General features: G+C 56.2%; 7 protein-coding genes across 7 annotated transcripts; 2 read left to right on the top strand and 5 right to left on the bottom strand.

Moving 5' to 3' along the window:
- Positions 1 to 5198: 5198 nt before the first annotated feature.
- On the bottom strand, positions 5199 to 5718 carry LTR77_003336 (uncharacterized protein; the record flags this gene model as incomplete). The annotated part of the gene is made up of 2 exons (XM_064800593.1): positions 5199 to 5663; positions 5716 to 5718. 2 exons carry the CDS (start codon positions 5716 to 5718, stop codon positions 5199 to 5201), a joined length of 468 nt encoding a protein of 155 aa, XP_064660544.1.
- A 1195-nt stretch (positions 5719 to 6913) lies between these two features.
- On the top strand, positions 6914 to 7661 carry naa20 (N-alpha-acetyltransferase 20; the record flags this gene model as incomplete). Its single annotated transcript, XM_064800594.1, has 2 exons — positions 6914 to 7425; positions 7514 to 7661. 2 exons carry the CDS (start codon positions 6914 to 6916, stop codon positions 7659 to 7661), a joined length of 660 nt encoding a protein of 219 aa, XP_064660545.1.
- Positions 7662 to 8154: 493 nt separating this feature from the next.
- On the bottom strand, positions 8155 to 9902 carry LTR77_003338 (uncharacterized protein; the record flags this gene model as incomplete). Its single annotated transcript, XM_064800595.1, has 2 exons — positions 8155 to 9837; positions 9888 to 9902. 2 exons carry the CDS (start codon positions 9900 to 9902, stop codon positions 8155 to 8157), a joined length of 1698 nt encoding a protein of 565 aa, XP_064660546.1.
- Positions 9903 to 10137: 235 nt separating this feature from the next.
- On the top strand, positions 10138 to 11439 carry LTR77_003339 (uncharacterized protein; the record flags this gene model as incomplete). Its single annotated transcript, XM_064800596.1, has 1 exon — positions 10138 to 11439. The coding sequence occupies one exon, from the start codon at positions 10138 to 10140 to the stop codon at positions 11437 to 11439; it is 1302 nt and encodes a 433-aa protein (XP_064660547.1).
- A 430-nt stretch (positions 11440 to 11869) lies between these two features.
- Positions 11870 to 14494, bottom strand: LTR77_003340 (uncharacterized protein; the record flags this gene model as incomplete). The annotated part of the gene is made up of 1 exon (XM_064800597.1): positions 11870 to 14494. The coding sequence occupies one exon, from the start codon at positions 14492 to 14494 to the stop codon at positions 11870 to 11872; it is 2625 nt and encodes an 874-aa protein (XP_064660548.1).
- Positions 14495 to 15589: 1095 nt separating this feature from the next.
- On the bottom strand, positions 15590 to 17302 carry LTR77_003341 (uncharacterized protein; the record flags this gene model as incomplete). Its single annotated transcript, XM_064800598.1, has 2 exons — positions 15590 to 16129; positions 16193 to 17302. 2 exons carry the CDS (start codon positions 17300 to 17302, stop codon positions 15590 to 15592), a joined length of 1650 nt encoding a protein of 549 aa, XP_064660549.1.
- Positions 17303 to 18889: 1587 nt separating this feature from the next.
- Positions 18890 to 20172, bottom strand: MMT2 (mitochondrial metal transporter; the record flags this gene model as incomplete). Its single annotated transcript, XM_064800599.1, has 2 exons — positions 18890 to 19916; positions 19973 to 20172. The coding sequence occupies 2 exons, from the start codon at positions 20170 to 20172 to the stop codon at positions 18890 to 18892; spliced, it is 1227 nt and encodes a 408-aa protein (XP_064660550.1).
- Between the last annotated feature and the right edge of the window lie 531 nt (positions 20173 to 20703).

Consider the following 20703-nt stretch of genomic DNA (forward strand, 5'->3'; position numbering starts at 1 on the left):
AGATGACGGGTGAGAATGTGGACTGGGTTGATCTACTCGAGCCAAATCTGTCCAGGACACTGGAGGCCGCCTGCGAAGCTTTAGGAGTTGAGGTGGTGGTTTTAGTGTTGATGTTCTCAGGGGAGAGAGGAGGAGAAGTGGATGAGGGGGATGGTATACATGGTTTTGTGTTATTCGTGGAGAGGCGGTATTTCGTAGATTTTGATCATGCCTGGAGCTTGCTTCACGTCATGCGCTCTTGCTCGTGGTTGCTTGAACCACAGGACCGCCTGCGCTTTCCAGGCACCATTCCTTTACTGCTAGAGCTAACGTACATCAGGGAATGACCCTCAGCAATTCACCACATAGCACGCATATATGTGGACCCTCCGGCCTCCCCCATCACTTACCCATTTCCATACCACACCAAACCTACCTATCAACCACTCTGTCAACTCCACCGATACCACAACCAGCCACCCACTCCCTCAACTCCAAGAAAACCCCAACAATCTCAAGCAACGAGCCAGTTCGGAATTTCTCATCCAAAATGTGTCAGTGGGCAAACATGATCTTCTGGGCCTGCGGCTGTCAAACCAACGGATACATCTTGCAATGGTGTCTCGCAGCGAGGCAACGGGGGTGGCCCTGCGGTGGCCCGCACTACGTTCGCTCGATTCAAAGATGTCCGAATTGTCGGCCTGGACCGTCGAGGCTCTAAGGGTTGAAGCGTTGATGTTGCTGTTGATAACGTCATGTTGATCTTCTAAGTTCTTGGGTTGCAGGAAGCGTAGGCATGGTCTGTTGCTGTAGGTAATGGTGTGTAGTTTAGTATGTAGCTTGGAGACCTCATGTAGAGGCAGTATCTCATAACACCTCAGGGTTGAACCACGCCTGCCTGGCAGCTTGCTTGTGTTTCTTGCGTATGTCACCGTCTCACCAGTCACCCGCTCCCGGCTGCTTGAACAGCAGGGTTGCCTGTCTGTGTTAGCCAAAGCCCATTCAATGAGAAAGGGACATTGAACAGCAGGATTGCCTATCTGTGTTGTGTTGGTCAAAACCCATTCAATGAGATCGCAATCCTGTCCGTGTTAGCTGAAGCCCATTCAATGAGAAACGGGCATCCAGCTCACATTAACGAATGACTCTCAGGCTCTGCCAGCAAACACCGTCGAAAGCGCGGCCATATATCAAACCCCTATCCTCCGCTGAAGCTTTCTCGCTCCTATACCTCACCAAACCCACCACTCGATCAACTCCACCAGACGCATCTCTCGCTCCTACACCACACCACCTTCACCACTCGATCAACTCTACCAACTTGCCAACCACTCCTCACAACTCTATCGAAACGCGCCGCACACTCATCCGAAACCACCAACCAACAAACCAACCCTCCCAACGAGGATGTGTGGCCAGGAATATACGCTCATCTACGCCTGCGGCTGCGCAATCCGTGGCCACATTCGGCAATGGTGTGCCCGGGCGACTCAAACAGGGAGCGTATGCACCCCTAAGTACCAGTACTCGCCCGACCGCTGTTGGAACCATCGATAGATTCGGGGCGGAGGATGTTGTCGACGATGTTCTGAGGGGGATGTCGGAGGATGGGGGAGGCCTGGGATGGCGTTAATGATGTCTTTAAGGGGCCGCTGGAGGAGGAGGCGTGGGTGGTTGGGCTAGCTGGCGTTGTTGGAGATTGGGATTTAGTAATGGATAATTTAGCTTAGGTAGATGCCTCAGGTAGAGGTTGTAACTGGTTGTTACCACACGCCGAGGGACTTCTCGTTTTACGCTTGTCGCTTGTGCCGTTTCTCGCGAGTAAGGTAGTTGCTTTGAATAGCAGGATTGCCTGTGCGGCTAGGTTAGCCAAAGTCGAATCTTCTGACGACCAAGTACCCGACTCACAATGAATGGCCTCCCAGGCTCCATTAGCAAACGCCGCAGAAAGCGGGCCATATAAACCCCCCATACCCCTTACCCGTTTCAAACTTCTTTCCCATTCCCGCACCATATGAAACCCACCAACACACCCAATTCTAAACGAAACCCACCAAAAACACACCCTTCTCGAACGCAACCGAACAACCCGCTCGACCAACATGTGTCTGCAGGGACCCACCATCATCTATGCCTGCGGCTGCCAGACTCGCGGCGGCTTCTTCCACTGGTGTCCCCGGGCGTCTCAAACAGGAAGGACGTGTACCCCCCGGTACCTCCGGACGTCCGAGCGCTGTCCGAGGCATCGGTAGCTGTGAGGGTGCGATGGCTTTCAATGATGTTCTCGAGGACGCTGGGAGGACTCAGGAGCTAGCGTAGGTGACGGGGCTGGCTGCTGTTGTTGGCAGATGGGATGTAGTAACTAGCATTCAGTATACCTCATGTAGAGGTGTGCGATATGATTTGGCCACGCTCGTGCGCTCTCGCTCCGGGTTGCTTGAGCAGTAGGACCACTTGTGTCAGTGTTAGCCAGCCATCATTCATTGACGACTGCGGCGGCGACTCACCTCACTTTCAATGACTGGCCTTCTTCGAGCCCTTAGCAAACACCGTAAATACCTTATATATCCTCCTAGCCCTCCCCTACCTTATTCTCATTTCCATTCCCATTTCCATTCCCATTTCCACACCGAACCAATCCAACTCCACCAGACCCACCACCAGACCAACCACCACTCCTCAAACCACCTTCAACAACGAACCTGCCCATCATGTGTGCCTATTCAAGGGCAATCTACTGGGCCTGCGGGTGTTTCACTCCCGGACGGCTCCTCGGCCTCTGTCCCTTAGCGGCGCAAAGGGGAAGACAATGCTCCTCGTCCGTAATACATTCGAGCGAGAAGTGTCCGAGGCATCGCTAAGGACCTTCGATGAGGTGTGGCGCGTGAGTTGCCATTGTTGTTAGCATATAGGTTTCCTTACCTCATGTAGAGGCTGTAACTGGTTTTGATCACGGCTGGGTGCTATGCGCTTGCGTGCTTCTCGCGAGTGATACCTAGAAAGTAGGATTGCGTGTGTCAGCCAAAGTCGATTCGCTTAGCAAACACTGTGAATTACCTTGTATATCCTGCTAGCCCTCCCAATCATCCCCTCGTACCATACCATAAAAACTCTGCCAAACCTACCAACAAACCAACCACCCCTTCAAACCATACCAAACAACAACCCCGTCCAAAATGTGCCTCTGCACACCCACCGTCCTCTGGGCCTACGGCTGCTGGACACACGGACGTCTCAGCCAGTACTGCCCCTTAGGGGCTCAAACTTTGGTCCCCTGTAGCCACCCGCCCGTGATACGCTCGAGTCAGAGATGTCCGAGGCATCACCAGGGACCTTCGAGGCTTTAGGAGGGGGTTAGCTACGAAGCTCCAGGAGGCGAGATAGTGGACGCTGATGTTCTCCGGATGCCAGGCCGTGATGGGCTGTCCCTGTTGTTAGCTTGTATGTAGTTTGGAATATCTCGTGTAGAGAGGTCTTGATCATGCCCGGGAGCTCGCACTGTGCACACCAGCATACATCAGTGACTGCTCTTCTCGATTCAGTAGCAAACACCGCAAAGCACCCCATATATCCCCTTCCGCCTTCCCACCTCACAACCGTTTCCCTTCACAATACTCAACCAGCTCCACCAAATCAACCAACTGCTTACTCAACTACACTTACTCAACTCCAAAAACAACCCATCGAACAGTAGAAATGTGCATCTGGACATATGCAATCCAATGGGCCTGCGGCTGTTTCACTCCCGGACAGCTCAACATGTTCTGTCCTGCAGGCGCTCAGCGGATGGTCCCGTGCAATTCGCCGCCCGTCACACGCTCGAGTATGAACTGTCCAAGGCACCGGCGGGGGCCTTCGAGGCTGTAGAAAGCGGAATGGTGACGGTATCCTTGGGCCGCGAGGGGTGGGGGGCTGTTGTTGTTGCTGAAGCCTGATGGTATGGAGTTTGGTATGTGGTCTCGGGTTTAGTATGTAGTCTCAGGTACCTCACGTAGAGGTCGAAGTACTGTAACCAAGTTTTTGATCATGTCTGCGAGATTATTCCACACTCCCGTGCGCAGCTTGCTTGGATACCGCCTGTGTCAGTAGTGTCAGCTAGAGCCAATCCACTTACTATCGGACAACCAACTCACGTCAAGAACTGACCTGCGCTCGCTCAGCAAACACCGCGAAGCACCTCATATGTCTCCCCTACTGCTCTCCAACCCCACCACCAACCCGCACTCCAAAGATGTGCACTCACGGCCCACCCCTCCTCCACCCCTGCGGCTGCCTCTCCCCCAGCACCCTACTCACCCAATGTCCCGCAGCAGCCCAGCGCTCACAACTCCAAAACCGACGGATGGCCTGCCGCAACACGCTGCCGATCCAGGTCTCTCGGGAACGGTGTCGGGAGCATCGGGTTCCACCGCCACCGTGGCCCCCAGCTAGACCGCCGGCTATGCCTTCGGCCAGGAGTCGTGAGGAGGAGCAAGCAGTAGCAGCGACAGCGGGGGCCGAAGGGTGCTGTGAGGTGGTGACGGGGTGTTGTTGTTGATTCTGCCAGTAAATAAGTAAAACTGAGATTTGGTCTTGATCAAGTCTGCGGGCGTCTTACGCTTGACTGTGCCCTTCCCTCTCCCACGGCGAACATGAAGTTTTGAGTAGAAAGCCGGAACCTGACTCAGGGCAAGCCAGACGAGTACCTGGACGGTCTGCTGGTCGAGCAAGATCCGGCGGGCAGCGGCTATAGCTCGTCGCAAGGCGGGAAAAAGGCCTCTCGCCTCTCTCTCTCGCTTTCAGATGAGTGCGGTCGCCCGCCAGACGAAGCCAATAAGCACTTCACTTCACCACCCGCTCCATCCTATTGGCCAGAAAATCCACCACGCTAGCGTTCGATCAGCTTGTGACAGTGGCATCTCTAGATGAATGGAAATCTATAGCACAAGGGACAGCAGGGTAGAACTCTATCGCAATACGTGAAAGGGGTATAGCATGATGCAAAAAGTAATCTCACAGTTCTGCTTTCATTACCCAGGACGAAAACCGAAGCAAAACTTCGCCTTCACCGCGCCATGACATGACATTTCCGTGTCAACCTCTAGAATACTCCCACCAACTCCTTGCGAGCCACTCATCCTCGTATCACGGGCAATGGGTTGAGATGTCCCCCGCGCCTTCCCCCCCACCACCCCCATCCACGTCCAAACTCTCCTCCCCAGTCACGCAGAGACAAACACCTAATTCGCCTCGACCGGCTTCCGTGCCTTCTCCCCCTCAAACCCCCCCTTCTTCCCCCTCCCCGGCGAAAACACCGCATCCTGCCCCACCATCCGCCTCGCCAGCGCGCGCTCCACTTTCGCCCCGAGCGCCAGCTTGCTCACCTCGTCGCTCTTGTTGCTGCTCATCGTGTAGCGCTGCTTGTCGAGGCGCTCGTCCTGCATGCGTTCCAGAGCGCCGGACCAGGACTTTATGTCCGCGGCTTTGGGGTCGGCGTTGGAGTTGAGGGTGGAGGTGGAAGTGGCGGCGGCAGGGTCGGGGTTGTCGTAGGGGCGTTTTTCTGATAAAGCGTTGTTGGGAGAGAGGTAGGTGGAGGTGGTTTGGCTGTAGTGGGCGCTGGGGGCGGAGTCGTAGGTGGGTGCGAGGGAGGGTTGGAGGGAAGGGGCGCCGGAGTAGGTGCTGAAGCGGGCGTCGGTGCGGGAGGCCTGGCAGATGGATGTTAGTTGGGAGCGAGGCTGGAGGGATTGTTTGACGTACCATTGTTGCGGGAGTGTGAGTGGTTTTTGTAGGATTATGCTGGTGTTCGGCCCACTGCCTCGTGGGAAACGGGGGTGTGGAAACTTTGTCGCTGCCACGTGCTGCTCACGCGGAGGAAACAGCAGGAACGGAGGTTGTTTCTCTTTCACTCTCACTCCCGAGCGGATGCACGCAGGTGGTTTTGTTGGTATAGCAGAGATGGAAGAAGACTCCCTTTGATACGCGGATCAGATCAGAGCCAAGTGAGACAGTTCGCTCTCTTCCCGGTTTCAGGTGCGTGTCGGGGAGCACAAAAAGCTCTCTCCTTCTTTGTCCGGCGTCGCACAACGTCTTTTGCTGCAAACACCAGCGTACTTTCGAATCCGTGAGCCCGGTCGTTGCGATGTCTTTCTTGAATTGCTAGGCGGATGGGAGAGTTTGCTGATGATCGAGGAGGGTGACACAGACGGCTGATTATTATAACAGTGTCTGACCTCGAGTCAGTCGGGCTGACTACCGGACGCGGCTTCGCTGCTGATCCCACCGGCTCTTATTCCCTATACGAAACCTCGCCCGTCACAACGCTCGCTCGGCGGTGATCGCTGCGGTCGATGATGTAGTTTGTGAATCAAAGCTGACAGGAGAGGAGAGGGACGGGACATGGCATGCATTTTATCAGACGACACGGCATATGCGAACCAGCAGGATTCCTCTCTTTACCGAAGCTGCAGCAGCGTCTAGCCCTTCTCGAATTTGCACACCACATGCGCTTCTTCTGGGATCAACGATGAAACGGAATCCTTGTCGCAGCGTGCGCAGCTGCAGCCACGGCCAGGGTCGGGCAATGCCCGGGCGAATAACGAAGCCTTTTGCCTGCAGCTGTCCACGTGTTTGCCATGCGGAATTAGAGCGCCATGCAGATGGGCTGGTCGTCCCACCGAAGCGTCGTGCGACTTCACGCCTGCGGTCCTGTGGTTTGGAAGTACGACATGTTCATGGAGCAGGCAGGACGTTAATCTGTGATCGAGAGATCGAAGTCGAGGGAGCGATTCGCAGCTCTTCTCCAGATGCGAGCAGCGAGCAGCTTGATTGGCTCGAATCGAGCTCTCTAACCTGAGGCAATTAAAACCACGTGACGCTCGACTTCATCCAATATCATACACATCAACATCCTCTTCCCAATCCACCCTTCTCTATTCCTCTCACAGTAAGACCCAAGATGGGTGCAGAACCCACCCTCCGCCCCATGACCCCCCTCGACCTCCTGCACTTCAACCCCTGCAACCTCGACCACCTGACCGAAACCTACGGCATCGCCTTCTACCTCGAATACTTCACCAAATGGCCGCACCTCTGCAAAGTCCTCGAGTCTCCCAACGGCCAGATTGAAGCTTACAGTAATTCTAATCCCCTCATCTTCACATTGACATCACTAACCTTGGGATTTCTCGGCAATATAGTCCTAGGCAAACTCGAAGCATCCCCCTACCCCGCCCCCGTCTCCCCCTACGACCCCTCCCTCACAATCTACCGCAAAAAATGGCCCAACTACCTCCCCTGGCACGCCCACATCACCTGTCTCACCGTCGCCCCTTCCGCGCGTCGACTGGGCCACGCCACGCGGCTGAGCGAGGCGCTGGAACGGGTGGGGGATGAGGCGGACGCGTGGTTTGTGGATTTGTTTGTGAGGGTGGAGAATGAGGCTGCTATACAGCTTTATAGGAAGATGGGGTACGCATTCACCTTTTCTCCCTTCTTCTATTCTGTTTTACGATTTGGTGTGGGAGGGTGTGGAGGCTAACGCTGCTGGGTGGCAAAGGTATTCGGTGTACAGACGCATAACAGACTACTACAACGACGGCAGCGACGCCTACGACATGCGGAAACCATTGAAGCGGGACAAGAAGCGCAAGACTGTGCGGCCAAACGGGGAGATGATTAAAGTCGATCCGAGTGAGGTGTGGTGAGCTCCGCTCCGTGATTGGGGGTCGGACTCTGTTCGTGATTATGGAGGCAGGGCAAGGCAGTCTCTAGGGAAAGGAGCGGCGTGAGGGGTTCATGTGGTGTGACGTGGCTGATGAGAGGGCTTCTCCGCGCTCGGATGGGTTGGGGAGGCGTCGCCGTCGGGAAGATGGTGCTTAATTATTGAAGCAGACTGGAGACGACGGAATGCTGCGCCGCGCCTCCGGGCGCATTGCCACGATGCGTTACGCGGGCGTTGAGACTGGCAAACGACCGCTTGTAGCAATGAAGCATGAACAGGCAGTTCTCGAATGGAGCAGAGACGTCGTAACGACATACACACTCCCATAGCTATCTGCATCCCAGCCGAGTCCAGAGATACCATACCTCAAGCCACATCAAATGACTCCGTCAACGCCCCATCGCTTCCTTTTCCAAATCATACACCTCACTCGTCTCACCCTTACACAGTCATCCCACGCCCCTCATATCATCTTTTCAGCTCGGCGCAACAATTCCACCCCCCTCCACAAGCACCACCTCCCCCTTCCTCTCCCCCCTCTCCTCCGCACTACAACATTCCACCCGCGTCCACGTACTCAACCGCCCCGCCTGCGCATCGACCTCCCAAACCCGCATCCGTCGATGAAAACCCCCGTAACCCGCGTAGCCCCCGAAGCCCGAGCCGCCGGCATAGCACATCCAGGGCCCCAAACCCGACGTGTGATGGTGTTCGCTATGCTCCGCGTTCGATTGAGCGGGGGAAGGATGAGGGTTAATCGCGCAATAATCGTTCACGTGATCGTGTCCCGCGCCGACGGCGACGATGCGGTGGTCCGCTAGCGCGTCGTAGAAGTGCGAGTTATACGCCGGAGCGGTGACGCTCTCCCGCCATTCCCCGCCGACGACTTTATTGTTCTCGCGGTCGGCGAATTCGGGCAAGGGAATGTGGATAAAGGCCATGTCCATGTGGATGTGCGAGTACTTGGCGTGTTCTTTCTTTAATCCTTCAGCAGTGGTTTTGAACCACGAGATTTGCGAGGGTTTGATCCAGTCGTAGCCGCGGTAGTTCTTCTCGTCTGGGGTCAGGGAGTGCGAGTCGAGCAGGTAGATGGTGAGGGCGGAATGTTGGGATTTCTCGGCTTGGATCTCGAGGTAGTAGTTCCCTACGCCGTCGACTTCGGCGGGGCCGGGGTGGGCGAGGTTGCCGGGGAGGGTTTGCAGGAGGGCCATTTGTTGGGTTCGTGAGAGGGAGCGCGCGCCTTCGTCGTCGTGGTTGCCGAAGATGCTGGCGTAGGGGATGTTGCGCTCGATCAGCGGGGCGACGAGTTTGAACAGCGCGGACTGGGTGTCCGGGGCGGAGGGGCCTTCGACTTGGTCGCCGGAGAGGATGACGAGGTCGGGTTTCTCGTCGTCCAGGAGTGTTTCGAGGAAGTCGAGGGTGCGGACGTCGGCTTCGCAGTTGGGGCTGGGTTTGTTGTCGGGGCCGATGGCGTCGCGGCAGATTCCTGTGCCGGTGGAGAGGTGGGCGTCGGAGACTTGGAGGATCTTGAAGCGGCCGTCCTTGCGGACGCGGGGGACGACTTCTTTGGGGAGGTGCGGCTGGCCGTGGCGGACGGAGAGGCGGGCGGGGAGGTCACCGCTGTCGACGAGGAGAGGGGTGGAGGAGAGCTGCCAGCCGGTGCGAGGGTCGACGGCGTCGGCGCCGAAGAGGACGTCGACTGCTGTGACTACGCGCTCCGACTCGCTGTCGTGTCGCTTGCTGCTGCGCAAGATCCAGACGCCGCCGGGTCTGCTCTCCCACCTCTCCTTCTCCTGTTCCTTCTCAGATGTGCCCGGGTCTAATCTCGCAATTCGTATGTCGACCACCACCTGGTCTTCCGCCTTCAACTCGCCCTCCTTCTTGCGCTTGACGTGCAGCCAGGCGCTCGAGAGCCAGCCATTGTGCAGGTACAAGTCCTTCTCCACGCGATGCCACTCATCGGCGTCCAAACGGCATGACGAGAAAGGGTTGGCGGAGGAGCAGAATGCGATGGAGATGTCGGTGATGACGGTGCCGGCGTGGTGCGAGGGGAAGTGCGAGTGCAGGCTGTTGGGCAGCACTCGATACCGGGAGTCGGCGATGAAGAGGAGGAAGAAGATGAGCACTAGGAATGCGGCGAGCTGGCCGAGTGTGCGGGTCTATATACCATTCAGTATGGTAGTGGGTGCTGGTGGGTGAAGCTACTTACTATTCGTCGGGTCATCTTGTGTCGATGGAGTGGCTTCTACGCGCCAGCCTTTGGCATATGACTACTCCTCGACCGCCGCAAACAGACTCCCGTGCTGGTGTACTCAATTCTCGGATCTGGAGATGCTTCCTTGTGGCATCAATCAAGGTTGTTGAGCTACCCCGGATCTCCAACGCCTCCCGCTAGCTGCTTCACACTAGTCTGCATCAAGAAGGAGCCTTGGAACTTTCACATGCAACTCAATCCCTCGATGAACCACCCCCTCTGGCGTCCCCTCCGCCATCTCCACGCTTTCAGACGCCACATCTCCTCCTCCCGCCCCTTCATCCCCGGCGACCATGTCCTCCTCCGCGAAGTCCCACCCCGCAACACCTCCCCCATCTTCACCCGTCCACTGAAACCTGGCCGACGCATCGAAACGCACCGCGGCCTCATCCTTCACGACGATATCATTGGCAAGTACCCGCGCGAGCTCGTCAGTTCGCAACTTTCACGACGGCGGAGTCAAGATGGCAAAGAACCGCGAGGCACGAATTACAGGATCCATGAGGTCAAGCTGGAGGAATATGTAAGACTCAGTAGACGCCTGGTTACGCCTATCTACCCCGCCGACGCCGCTCTGATTGTCGAGTTACTCGACCTACATCCCGGCGCCCTACACCAACAACACCTCCAACCTTCCGAAGACTCAGAGTCAGAGCATGTCCCCCCCAAACTCGAGATCCTAGAAGCGGGCACCGGCCACGGCGCCCTAACCCTCTACCTCGCCCGCGCCCTCCACGCCGCCAACGCCCACCTTCCCCCACCCCCCTCCGACCCCACAGCACTCGCAACCTGGAAGGGCACCCGCCCCGCCATCCTCCACACCCTCGACATCTCCGCCCGCTACTCCGCCCACGCCCAAGCCACCATTACCACCTTCCGACACGGCCTCTACACCCCCACCATCGACTTCCACGTCTCCTCCCCCTCCCCCTGGATCCGCGCCGCTCTAGCATCGCCAGAACGCGGGGGGAAATCTTTCCTCTCGCACGTAATACTGGATTTGCCGAACGCGGACGCACAGCTCGCGGATGTTGTGAAGGGAGTGAGGGATGATGGGACGGTGGTGGTGTTTAACCCGAGCGTGACGCAGATATTGGACTGTCTTGAGCGGGTGAAGCAGGAGGGTTTGGCGCTGGAGTTGGAGAAGGTGGTGGAGTTGGGGGCGGGTGGGGGGAGTGGGGGGAGGGAGTGGGATTGTCGGTTTGTGAAGCCGAGGGCTGGGAGGGGCTCGGAGGCGGACGTTGGTGGTGAGAAGGTTATGGAGGAGAGCGGGAGTGGAAGTGAAGGGGATGTTAGTGGGGAGGAGACGGGAGATGGGGTTGATGCTGAGGGCGAAAAGGAGGTCCGAGAGCCGCAAGCTAAACCAACCTCCGAGCGAAGCGGGCAGAAAGAATGGGCGATGGTCTGTCGCCCTAAAGTCGGCGAGCGCATCGTCGGGGGCGGATTCGTGGGCGTCTTCAGAAAGCTACGAGAGGCATCGAAGGATCAATCCGCCGGTGATATGTAGCATAGTATACTATCAGCTGTACTGTCACCTCCATGACTTTGTCCAAGCGCTCGTACGAGTGAGCGTGTACATCGACTGGTTCGGAGACTGGACGGGAAGGAGAAGAAGAAAGACAAGCGTGAAGTTGAAGTAATGGTTTCGTTGGCATGCGATTGCTAGACTGAGGAGGCCATCTAGCTGCCCTTCACCACAGCAGCATCCGCCAGTTCATTCGCCGCCATCAAGTATCAGCATCAGAATTGGCGGCAGTGTCAGGCAATAAGCGCTGACATTGGGGTATCTTCCCATCCCATCCCCATTCCCTCGAACGCCATTGGTACCAGCAAACCCTCAAACGCCAGAACTCTCCATACTCCTTTTGCCCAGCCATACCATCTCCATACCATTCCCTTACCTAGTTCTTTGACAACCAGCTCTCCACCATGCTTCTTCACTGCTGCTCATCCTCAAGCAATATCCCCTTATCTCCCTCACTCCCACTCCCCTTCCGCGAAAACACCCTCTTGAACCTCTCCCGCTTACTCGCTCCACTGCTCGTGCGATCCTTCTTCTCCTTCTCCCCGCTAACCCTCTTCCTCTCAGACCCACTGCTCTTTCTCTTCCTCTCCTCACTCCCTCGCCCAGAGCGCTCATTCTCATCGCTCCGTCTCCCCGGCGTAGCAACCCCAGAAGTCGTCGGATGGCCCAAGGCAGCCCCGCCGCAGTTCTGCCGGATCCACTCCAGCCTCGCCAACTTCTCGTCCAGTTCCTCTTTAGACCAGTACGCGCCGCTGCTGGCCCGCTGCTGCGTCACGGGCACCGGCGCCGCACCGAGCGACTCCCGCGTCGGCGCCTCGATCTCCACACGGTCGGCCAACTTGGCGAAGCCGCCGGCGGAGACGTAGCGTTGCTTCACCGCTGGGCGGGGAGCGATGAAGTCCGGTTGCGGCATCGGCGGGAGGTCTTTGTCGAGGGATTTCTTGGGGATGTGCTTGGAGCCGGAGAAGGATTTGAGGGTTGGGAGGGTGTTGGTGAGGGTGGTTGAGCGGCCCTTTTGCTGAGATTGCTGCTGGAGGTCTTGCTCTTTCTTGCTTGGGCTTGTGGTGATGACTCGGCTGAGGCGGGGGAAGGGCTCTAGGGGACCTTCAGTGGTGGATGGGTGGTGGGACAGGAGGGAGGTGTAGGCGTCGGCAGCGTTGGCTTGGTCGAAGGATATGGACTTTTGCTTGAGGGCGTAGTCGGTGGCATTGTACGAGGTGACCGTGTTGTATGACTGCGGGAAGCTCTGCGTAACCGGCTGTCGATCATCGAACGGTGAGAAAGCCTGCTGGTAGGATTGGTGCTGCTGCTCAAAAGAGGAGTCTGTGGTCGCGTACAAATCGTTCGTATCGGACGTTGTCTGGAAGCTCTGATCGAACAAGCCCTCGCTCTGGGACGGCGGAATGGGCGGGTAGTACGCCTGGTTAGAGAAGGCGAGCTGGTCGTAAGGACTGCTCTTCGGCGGTGTCAGGTCCAGCCGGGAGTACGGGGGTGTGTGAGCGGACAGAGGAGGTGGTGGTGGCGGGGCGATGGACATTGGCACTGGCTTGCGGGCGATGCGCTTGCCGGTGCCTTGCTCGACGCCATAGTATCCGTATTCGTCTAGCGGGGAGACAGACGACTGTGGGCGCAGGTTGGGGAAGCGTTGTCCTGACTGGCGACCGTAGAAGCCTAGTGGGCAGGTGTCCTTCGTGCGGCGCTGCGATGGGCGAGCTTCTGGTACATAGGCCAGGTCGCTTTCGACGGTGTTTGCGCGAGCTCTGCTGGGGAAGCGGAATGTGTTCTCTCGCGGCTCGGGGTGGGTTGATTCAGTACGTGGCTCTCCGATGGTATTGTTAAGCTCGCCGTTCGCCGTCAAGCTGGGATATGCCGTTGCCGTGATCTGCAACTGAGCCACGCCAGTGGGATTGGCACCGATGAAGCGGTTCGGAATGGTTTCGTCTTCCTTGATGTATCTCGCGGCGGAGATTTGCTCATTGTCCTTCAGAGGGACCTTGGAGTACAGATGCACGCGGTTTTGACAGGTGCAGCCATTGCCGCTTTCGTCGCACTTCAGCTTGCAGACGCAGGTGGCGTGGCATGTGCAAGTCATTGAGCTCGGCAGTGGGGTGACGGTAGCAAGACTCTCCTCCATCTGCTGCTGGTGTAGCTCGGCGCGGAGTGCGGTCATCATGGATTCGTCTTCGAAGTTCTCGCAACATGCAGCATCCACCTCGGGCGCATGCTTGTCCCACAGCAAAGTGTTGATGATTTCTGGCGACAGGTCGTTGACGTCCATCAAGCCGTACATAATCGGTGGTCTGTCTGGCGCATATCTTTTGTTGAGCTGAAGAACGTTTATGCCGTTGACTTCTTGCTTCGCATAATTCTCACGCATCCTCCTCATGCGTACTGCGTCATCGAGTGTGGCGACGAGACGGTTGTCCATGAGCGTGTACCACGCACTCTCGAGCATCAGGGCAAAGTCGATAGCGGTGAACGGCTGGTTCGTCTTGCCATCCTGGCCAAGGTAGTGAAGAGGAGTTGTGCCATTCTCGCAGCCGAAGCCGAAGCGCTGCTGGAGGTCGTTGTACAGCGTACGGATTTCGGCGACAAGCGCATAGTAGAGGCTGTCCCAGTACCCGATGGGAAGCATGGAGGTCGTGACAAGTTTCGGCAGTTCGCAATTCTTGGTGCGCCCGGTGGACTTGCACGAGTTGGAGCTGGAGTGGGAACTGTTGCTGACGACAGAGCCTTGGCGGGTGTGAGTCTGTGGCTGAGGAGCGCTCTGGCGGTGCATGGCGCAGATGAAGTATGCGAGTGCGTTACGGCCATCGCAGACGTTGCCGTGATAGTAAGATGCCAGCTTTTCCTGGTTGTAGACCACGACGGCCAGTGACTTGATTTGGTGCATGACCTTGATCTCCGGGAACGGTTTGATCCATCCCTTCTCGGCCTCCATACGGACATTTGACGGACGCATCGAATAGTCCAGTCCGGTCAAGACGACCATGTCAGTGAGCGGCGCTGCTGCGATGTCGAGATCGGTGAAGGCCATGTTGGCGGTCGTTGAGAAATGGGTGCGATGGCCAGCTGGCAGCCTGTGTGCCTGCGCTTTGTCGTCTGGTCGGTCGGATAAGGAGGTGTTGGTGAGGATGGCTGCAGGTGCAGCGGTCGCAAAATTTGGAGCGATGCAATGGTGTCGTCTCGAGGTTGGTGTTCTGATGGATAAATGTGTTGTAGTGGAAGAAAGACGGAGAGAAGCAGAGGCAGAACCTGTACAAGATGGCTGGGGATGTAGTGAGGTCGTGAGAAGGAGTCGTGCTATTGGTTAACGGTCTTGACAATAGAAGTGCTCACTCAACGGAAGCTCAACACAGCACCACTGAGTGCTACAGAATGGGCATGCTTCTCCTAAAATTGTAAGACTTCGTACGTGTGGACATGTGGCGAGTGGCATTCTCCGCGAACTTTTTCGGTGTAGATTGAGCGATCGTGGGCGCCGATGAAGTGATGTCGAGGAAGTCGCGCAGTTAACTCTCAGGTCGATCCACACCGAACATCTTGCCTGTGATCACAATCATTTCCGGGGGATTCATGGCACGCCTTGGACGGTATAGACGGTTTGACGAGTTGGAGGATATGTATTCACGCTGCGGCTCCTCATGTTAGGTACCTGGAGAGTGGACACGATCGCAAGGGGACTGGTCCAGGCTGCTCCAACTTCACGGTCTCGACGTAGACTCTACTGCGAAGAAGGCGGTCGCGTGAGAACACGTATTAGCATGATTGCTGCAATGCATTATAGTTCGCAGTGATGTCACTCAGCTGCTTCTCCACGAGCCATGGTCTGTAAGAATCGTCATGAATGCCAGCATTGGGCCTTTGAGCCCTGCTAGAGTTGTACAGGAGAGCACAGAACGATATTTGGCACACGCTGAAGAAAATGCCGGAAGGCTGAGGCAATGAAGTGCAAATGCAATGTGAGATGAAGTGAGGTTGTCGAATCTTGGTGCTAGTCCAAGAGCAGAGGTTTCACCGAAACTTCACCGACGTGTCACGTGCACAGTTCACAGGATGGAAATCGAAACGTTTGCGAACATGTGATATACACGGATAGTGCTGCGACCTGCCCACTCGCTCTTATATATTGCTACATATCACTGCTGGAGTCATAGCTGACATGCCCACTGACTTCCGGAAATACCAATGGCTCCGCGAACATCTGAAAGGGAGCGGTAGTCAATGGCAAGTCCAGGTAATCCAAGTTCGTAGTCGCCAGCGGCTGAGCGAAGCTCTGCGAAACATTGGCATTCAAGGCTGGCGCATAGTCTGCAGTGAATCCATTGAAAGTATTCGACCGCTGTTGCTCCGGCACTCTGAGAGGAGGACTTCCAAATCCTGAGGATCCACTGCTGCTACCAGCTGCCTCACTTCGGTCATACATTTCCTCCTCATGCGAGCTGGTTGCGACCGAATTGAGAGCATAGCCTGGAGCGTTGGGCATGGTGTCGTTGATCTTAGAAAGTAGGAGCGGCATGTACCTTTCTTGACCGCCACGGAGGGTTGAGATGAGGGACATGAGTTGGTGCAGGTACTCTCGAGGTCCGTAGGAGTCGAAGAATTGCTGCTCGTAGGGTACGTAGGATATCACATCGGCTAGGGTGCAGCTGATGTCGAAGAGCTTTTCGAGCTACACTTCTCGTTAGCCGGAGGTTCTCGTCCGCACTGCACTATCGTAAGATGTTGTGCTTACCAGACCTATGCCATGCGTCTCCATCGCTTCGTGCGAGAACTTGCTCGTGGCCGATACGAGCTCCCGCGAAACCTCAATCGGGAAATGAAAGCTCATCGACTGCTCAATCGCCCTCGAAGACAGATAGCCATGACTGATTGACAGCTGCCAGACCATGGTTCTAAGCCATTGCTGCGACACTTTCAGATCGACAGCCTGGCATTCTGTGCTCTGGATGTATGTCGGAAGAGCATCAGACAGCTGCTTTTGCAAGGTGGCCAACCATTCTGTCGAGCATCCGGTACGTGCTTTGTTCCACAAGCCCACGAATGTATCATCGAAAGGTCGAAACAGGCTCACGAGATGGAGGAAGCCGTTGAGCTCTGTCTCCACCTGATCAGCTTGCAGTGTGGGCAGATCAATCGTTGCGTGTAGCGACAGAGGACGATGTTGCTGGAGGGCATATGCCCGCTCGGTGACAAACAAGAGCCAGTACAGCCGACGTCGCCGTGAGCTCCCCTCTCGGTCCAGCTGTGCGTATGTCGACTCCTCGTGCATACCGGTCGTCAACGCCAGCGTAGTCGCTTCTCGTAAGTGGAACCAAGCCGTCCCCTGCAGATCGAGGCAGAAGTAGCTGCCAAACAGGAAGAAAGACGTTACGACTGACCGGATCGAGGGGCTCTCGACGTAGTCCAGATGCTTTCTGGCATTTATGGCCTCACGGAGTAGGATGCGTCCAAGCTGGAGGGTGGATTGCGCTGGCAGTTCCATCGGCCCAAGGCTTTCGGGTTTCAGGTCAAGGTTGGGTTGTATCAGCATGTACCCGCAGAGCGATGCGATGAGACAGTATGCTTCCAGGTTGTTGTCCATTTCGCTAATCATGTCGACGATACTTCGGCGACCGACGATTGGCATCGTCCCGTACATGTTCGTAAAGAAGAAGTCGGTGCATGTTGCAATCAGTTCCGGCGGCAGCAGTCCAGAGGTTCTTGTGAAGGAATCGAAGCCAGCCGACGCCTCCCTGTCATCCCGAGACGCTGGGACATGGGACTTTCGTTGTGCCTCGCGCAACTCAGATATGACTTTTGCCCGACTGCCTTTTGGACCTGCTGTGGCATTAGGAGTAATCATCATAGCGGACCAAGACACTCACCCTTCTTCTGAGGGACCTAATTATCGCCGTCATTAGCATGAGTACCGCACCGGTGCATGATTATACCTACACTATTGTATGTGCACGTCAATCCGCTCAAGCAGCAGTTCTGGCAAGACCCATTCTTCTCGATGCATTTGACTTTCCGACGATGGCCTGGGGATTGGGAAGTCCATCAGTGACTGCCCGAGCCATAAGATACAATGCGCGAACTCACAAGCATCGCAAGCTGGACAACTAGAAGCATTAGCTTGAATATGTGGGCATCGAGCAACGTGCCAGCGGCGTACCTCTCTTGGCACCAGACGAACTTGTAGAAGAAGGAGGCATCATCGCACTAACATATATGCTCTGTCTTGGGGCAGTCCAGCGGGCAACAGCAGCGTACGTGACCGGTCAGTCTGCTGTTGTGTATCAACCGTAAACTGTCTTCACCGTGAATATGGCAGCGGCCTGCTTAAGGTGATGAGATCCATGGCATCTAGTCCCCAGCCATGTGTCCTATGGCTTTGGTGGCACGCGAGTGTGCAGGACATTAGCGGTAGAGACTGCAGAACGCAAGACCACAATGGCCATAGATTGCCGGGGGTTGACCCCAACACTGTCTCATCCTCAGAAGCACTGATAGCGCGGCGCGGAATCAGAATGTAAAATCCAGAAGTCTTCGAAACCTTGACAACTTCAAGTTTGTCGTCTTTCGCCAACTGACGGGTTGTGGTCACTAGCGCCGCATGACGGCTTGCAGCAGCCGTGCGGTTTTCGCCTCCCAACAAAGTCCTCCGACAGCGACCGATCCAAACCATCACGCCTTCTTAAGCCATTCATGTGCGATGGTTCGGCCTGTGACGGCCTGGACTGCAGCCCTACAAGGCTAAGTGATAGGGCTGCAGAAGAGTATGCATGTCTCTCTGTGCATGCTTCGGTGTGGCACTCCGGCGAAAATACCGGTGCTTCGCTCCAGTGAGCGACTCGGGTCCTGGCAATACTTCAAAGTCGAGGGCTAGGCTGCTGTGCTTGCGGCGTCTGTACAGGCTTCTCCGGCGGTACACCCTTATGTGGACTGCGAAAGAACTGGCAGACCATGCGAGATGAAATAGCGCAACTGGGGAATTGCCGGAGGGTGAAGGCGTTGGTAGCCGAATAGGCCGCACGAAAAACAAAGACTGGAAGAAAGAAAAGAACTCGAACGAAGGCGGATGTGATACCTCTTATATCTACAATCGGTCCGCAACATGCTTCTCGTAAGCTGGTCTGCCGGTCAGTCATCCAATCCTGCTTCCCTTCCGTTTTCAAACCTGCCTTTGGGCTGCTCCATTCGGCCCTTTACAGACGGCCCTCTGCTCGTCGACGAGAACTGACCGAATCTCGCCATGCTACCGCCGCCTGAGGCCTAAGGTAAAGTGGCCATTGACAGTCTTGCTTCCTTTCGTCGTTCTGCATCCACACATATGTTAATGGCCTCGGATGCACCATCGGCGCTGGCAGTTGCATTTCACGAGCCATATTTCCCCGGCGGCCATGACCAGGCGATACTCCAAATTCTTCAGCGCGTTCCGTGACCGTCTTTATCGTCGCTTATGGGCGTTGCCGTCTACGCTCGATGAGCTCGTGCTTCCGTTCGCATGCTTATGATCGTGGTCGTGATGATCGTGATCATGCTCATGCGCACCATCCTCCACCTCACTCTCACTCCCTCGCCTCGCGACAAACTCCCGCGCAAACGCCGGCTCCTCCTTCTCGGCGCTGCTAAAGCGCACCACCACCCTCCTCACCCCTCTGACCTCTGCTCCGACCTTCTCCCGTATCATCGCCTCCACCTCTTCCGTCTTCCCGACTGTCCAGCTACTCGGCGCGCCTACCTCAATCTCAGTCATGACGTTCTGCCCGCTTTTAACGCCCTGAACACCACGGATCACCACGTCGCTCAAGCTCTGCTCTTGCAAAGCCTGGTTTGCGGCTTTCTCGACCTTGCCCACGATCTCCTGGTCGATGCTGACGTCTGACAGCTCGAACAGCGCTGTTTTCGTATTCGTCCATCCAGCTTGCACGATCATGCCGGAGATCGCCAAACCTCCCACTGGATCCAGCCAAGCAGCATTCGAAAGGAAGCGACTGGCGCAGATCGTCACCAACGCCACGAATGCCGTCAGCGAGTCGACCCGGTGGTGATATGCGTTGGAAGCGAGGACACTGCTCCGCTTCTGCTTTGCAACTTTCATCGTCGCTCTGTACAACCACTCTTTGACCACGATGCTTCCAGCTGCAAGCCATGCTGCGTTGATGTTTGGACCTAGGTCTGTCGCACCATGGCTGTGTCCGTGACTGTGCGCATGCTCGAATATTCCGACATGCGATAGTGTATGCGCCAGCTCCGGAAAAAACTGTTGTGCCAGCGCCATGATTGACTGCAACCCGATCATGAGTCCACCTGACAGAAGGAGACCCGATACACCAAGGGCGCCTAGTGATTCAATCTTGCCGTAGCCCATGGGAAACCGAGACGTAGGACGTCGGAGGGAGTAAGAGATCGTCGCGAGGGTCGTGATATCAGACACAAGATCTGTGAGCGCGTGAAGAGCATCGGCCGTCAAGCTGTTGACTGTTAGCAACATGACTCCCCCTCCAAAGCATGGCCCAGGCTGACCTACGCCTGCGAATTGAACACGTATCCTCCAACCCCCTTCCCAATCGCCATTCCAAGGTTCACATACAGCCCGATCCTCGTAATCCGCACACCCGGGTCTTTCTTGTTCGAGCTCGTCAAGTACGTGTTGTCATGGTGGTGGTGATGCGCATGTCCCGCATGCCCCCTCGCTTGCACAACATCGACCTTCGAGTCCATGCCCATGGTTGCTGGCGCCGTCAAAGCACCTGGCTTGCGTATATGATGTACAATATTCGACCACTGGTGGGGAGATCGAAGGAACGGTATAGGTCGCGTCTGTTGTCGCGTCGAGCTGACAAGGACTCTCGTCTGCAGGCGTCCTCTTCGTGGGGGTGGTTGTGTCTTTGACAGGGTGTTGTTACATCTCAAGGTACTCAGCCTTAAGGAGCGACCCGAGAAGGTCATAGACGCCCGCTCGGGGGAGGTGTTTCAGAAGGAATGTGCTCTCGGCCAGCGATGCACAGGTCGGTCGTTCTTCCCACTGAGATCTGGACGTCTCTTGGATCGTGGAGGATGTGAAAGAAGCCTAGAATATACAATCAATGAATATACATTCCAGGTTGGAAGGAGCCTGAGTATACCTCCTAGCAATGGCGGAAGTATTTCGGATGTTTGCGGGATGAGGTGAGGACGCCTGGGCAGTCTCAGGCAAAGCACCACAGCGACGACAGGATTAACACGACGATCACGAGCAAAGCAGAGTGGTAGATAGTA

Source organism: Saxophila tyrrhenica, assembly GCF_035928015.1.
Source record: "Saxophila tyrrhenica strain CCFEE 5935 chromosome Unknown scaffold_5, whole genome shotgun sequence".
NCBI classification, from domain to species: Eukaryota; Fungi; Ascomycota; class Dothideomycetes; order Mycosphaerellales; family Extremaceae; genus Saxophila; species Saxophila tyrrhenica.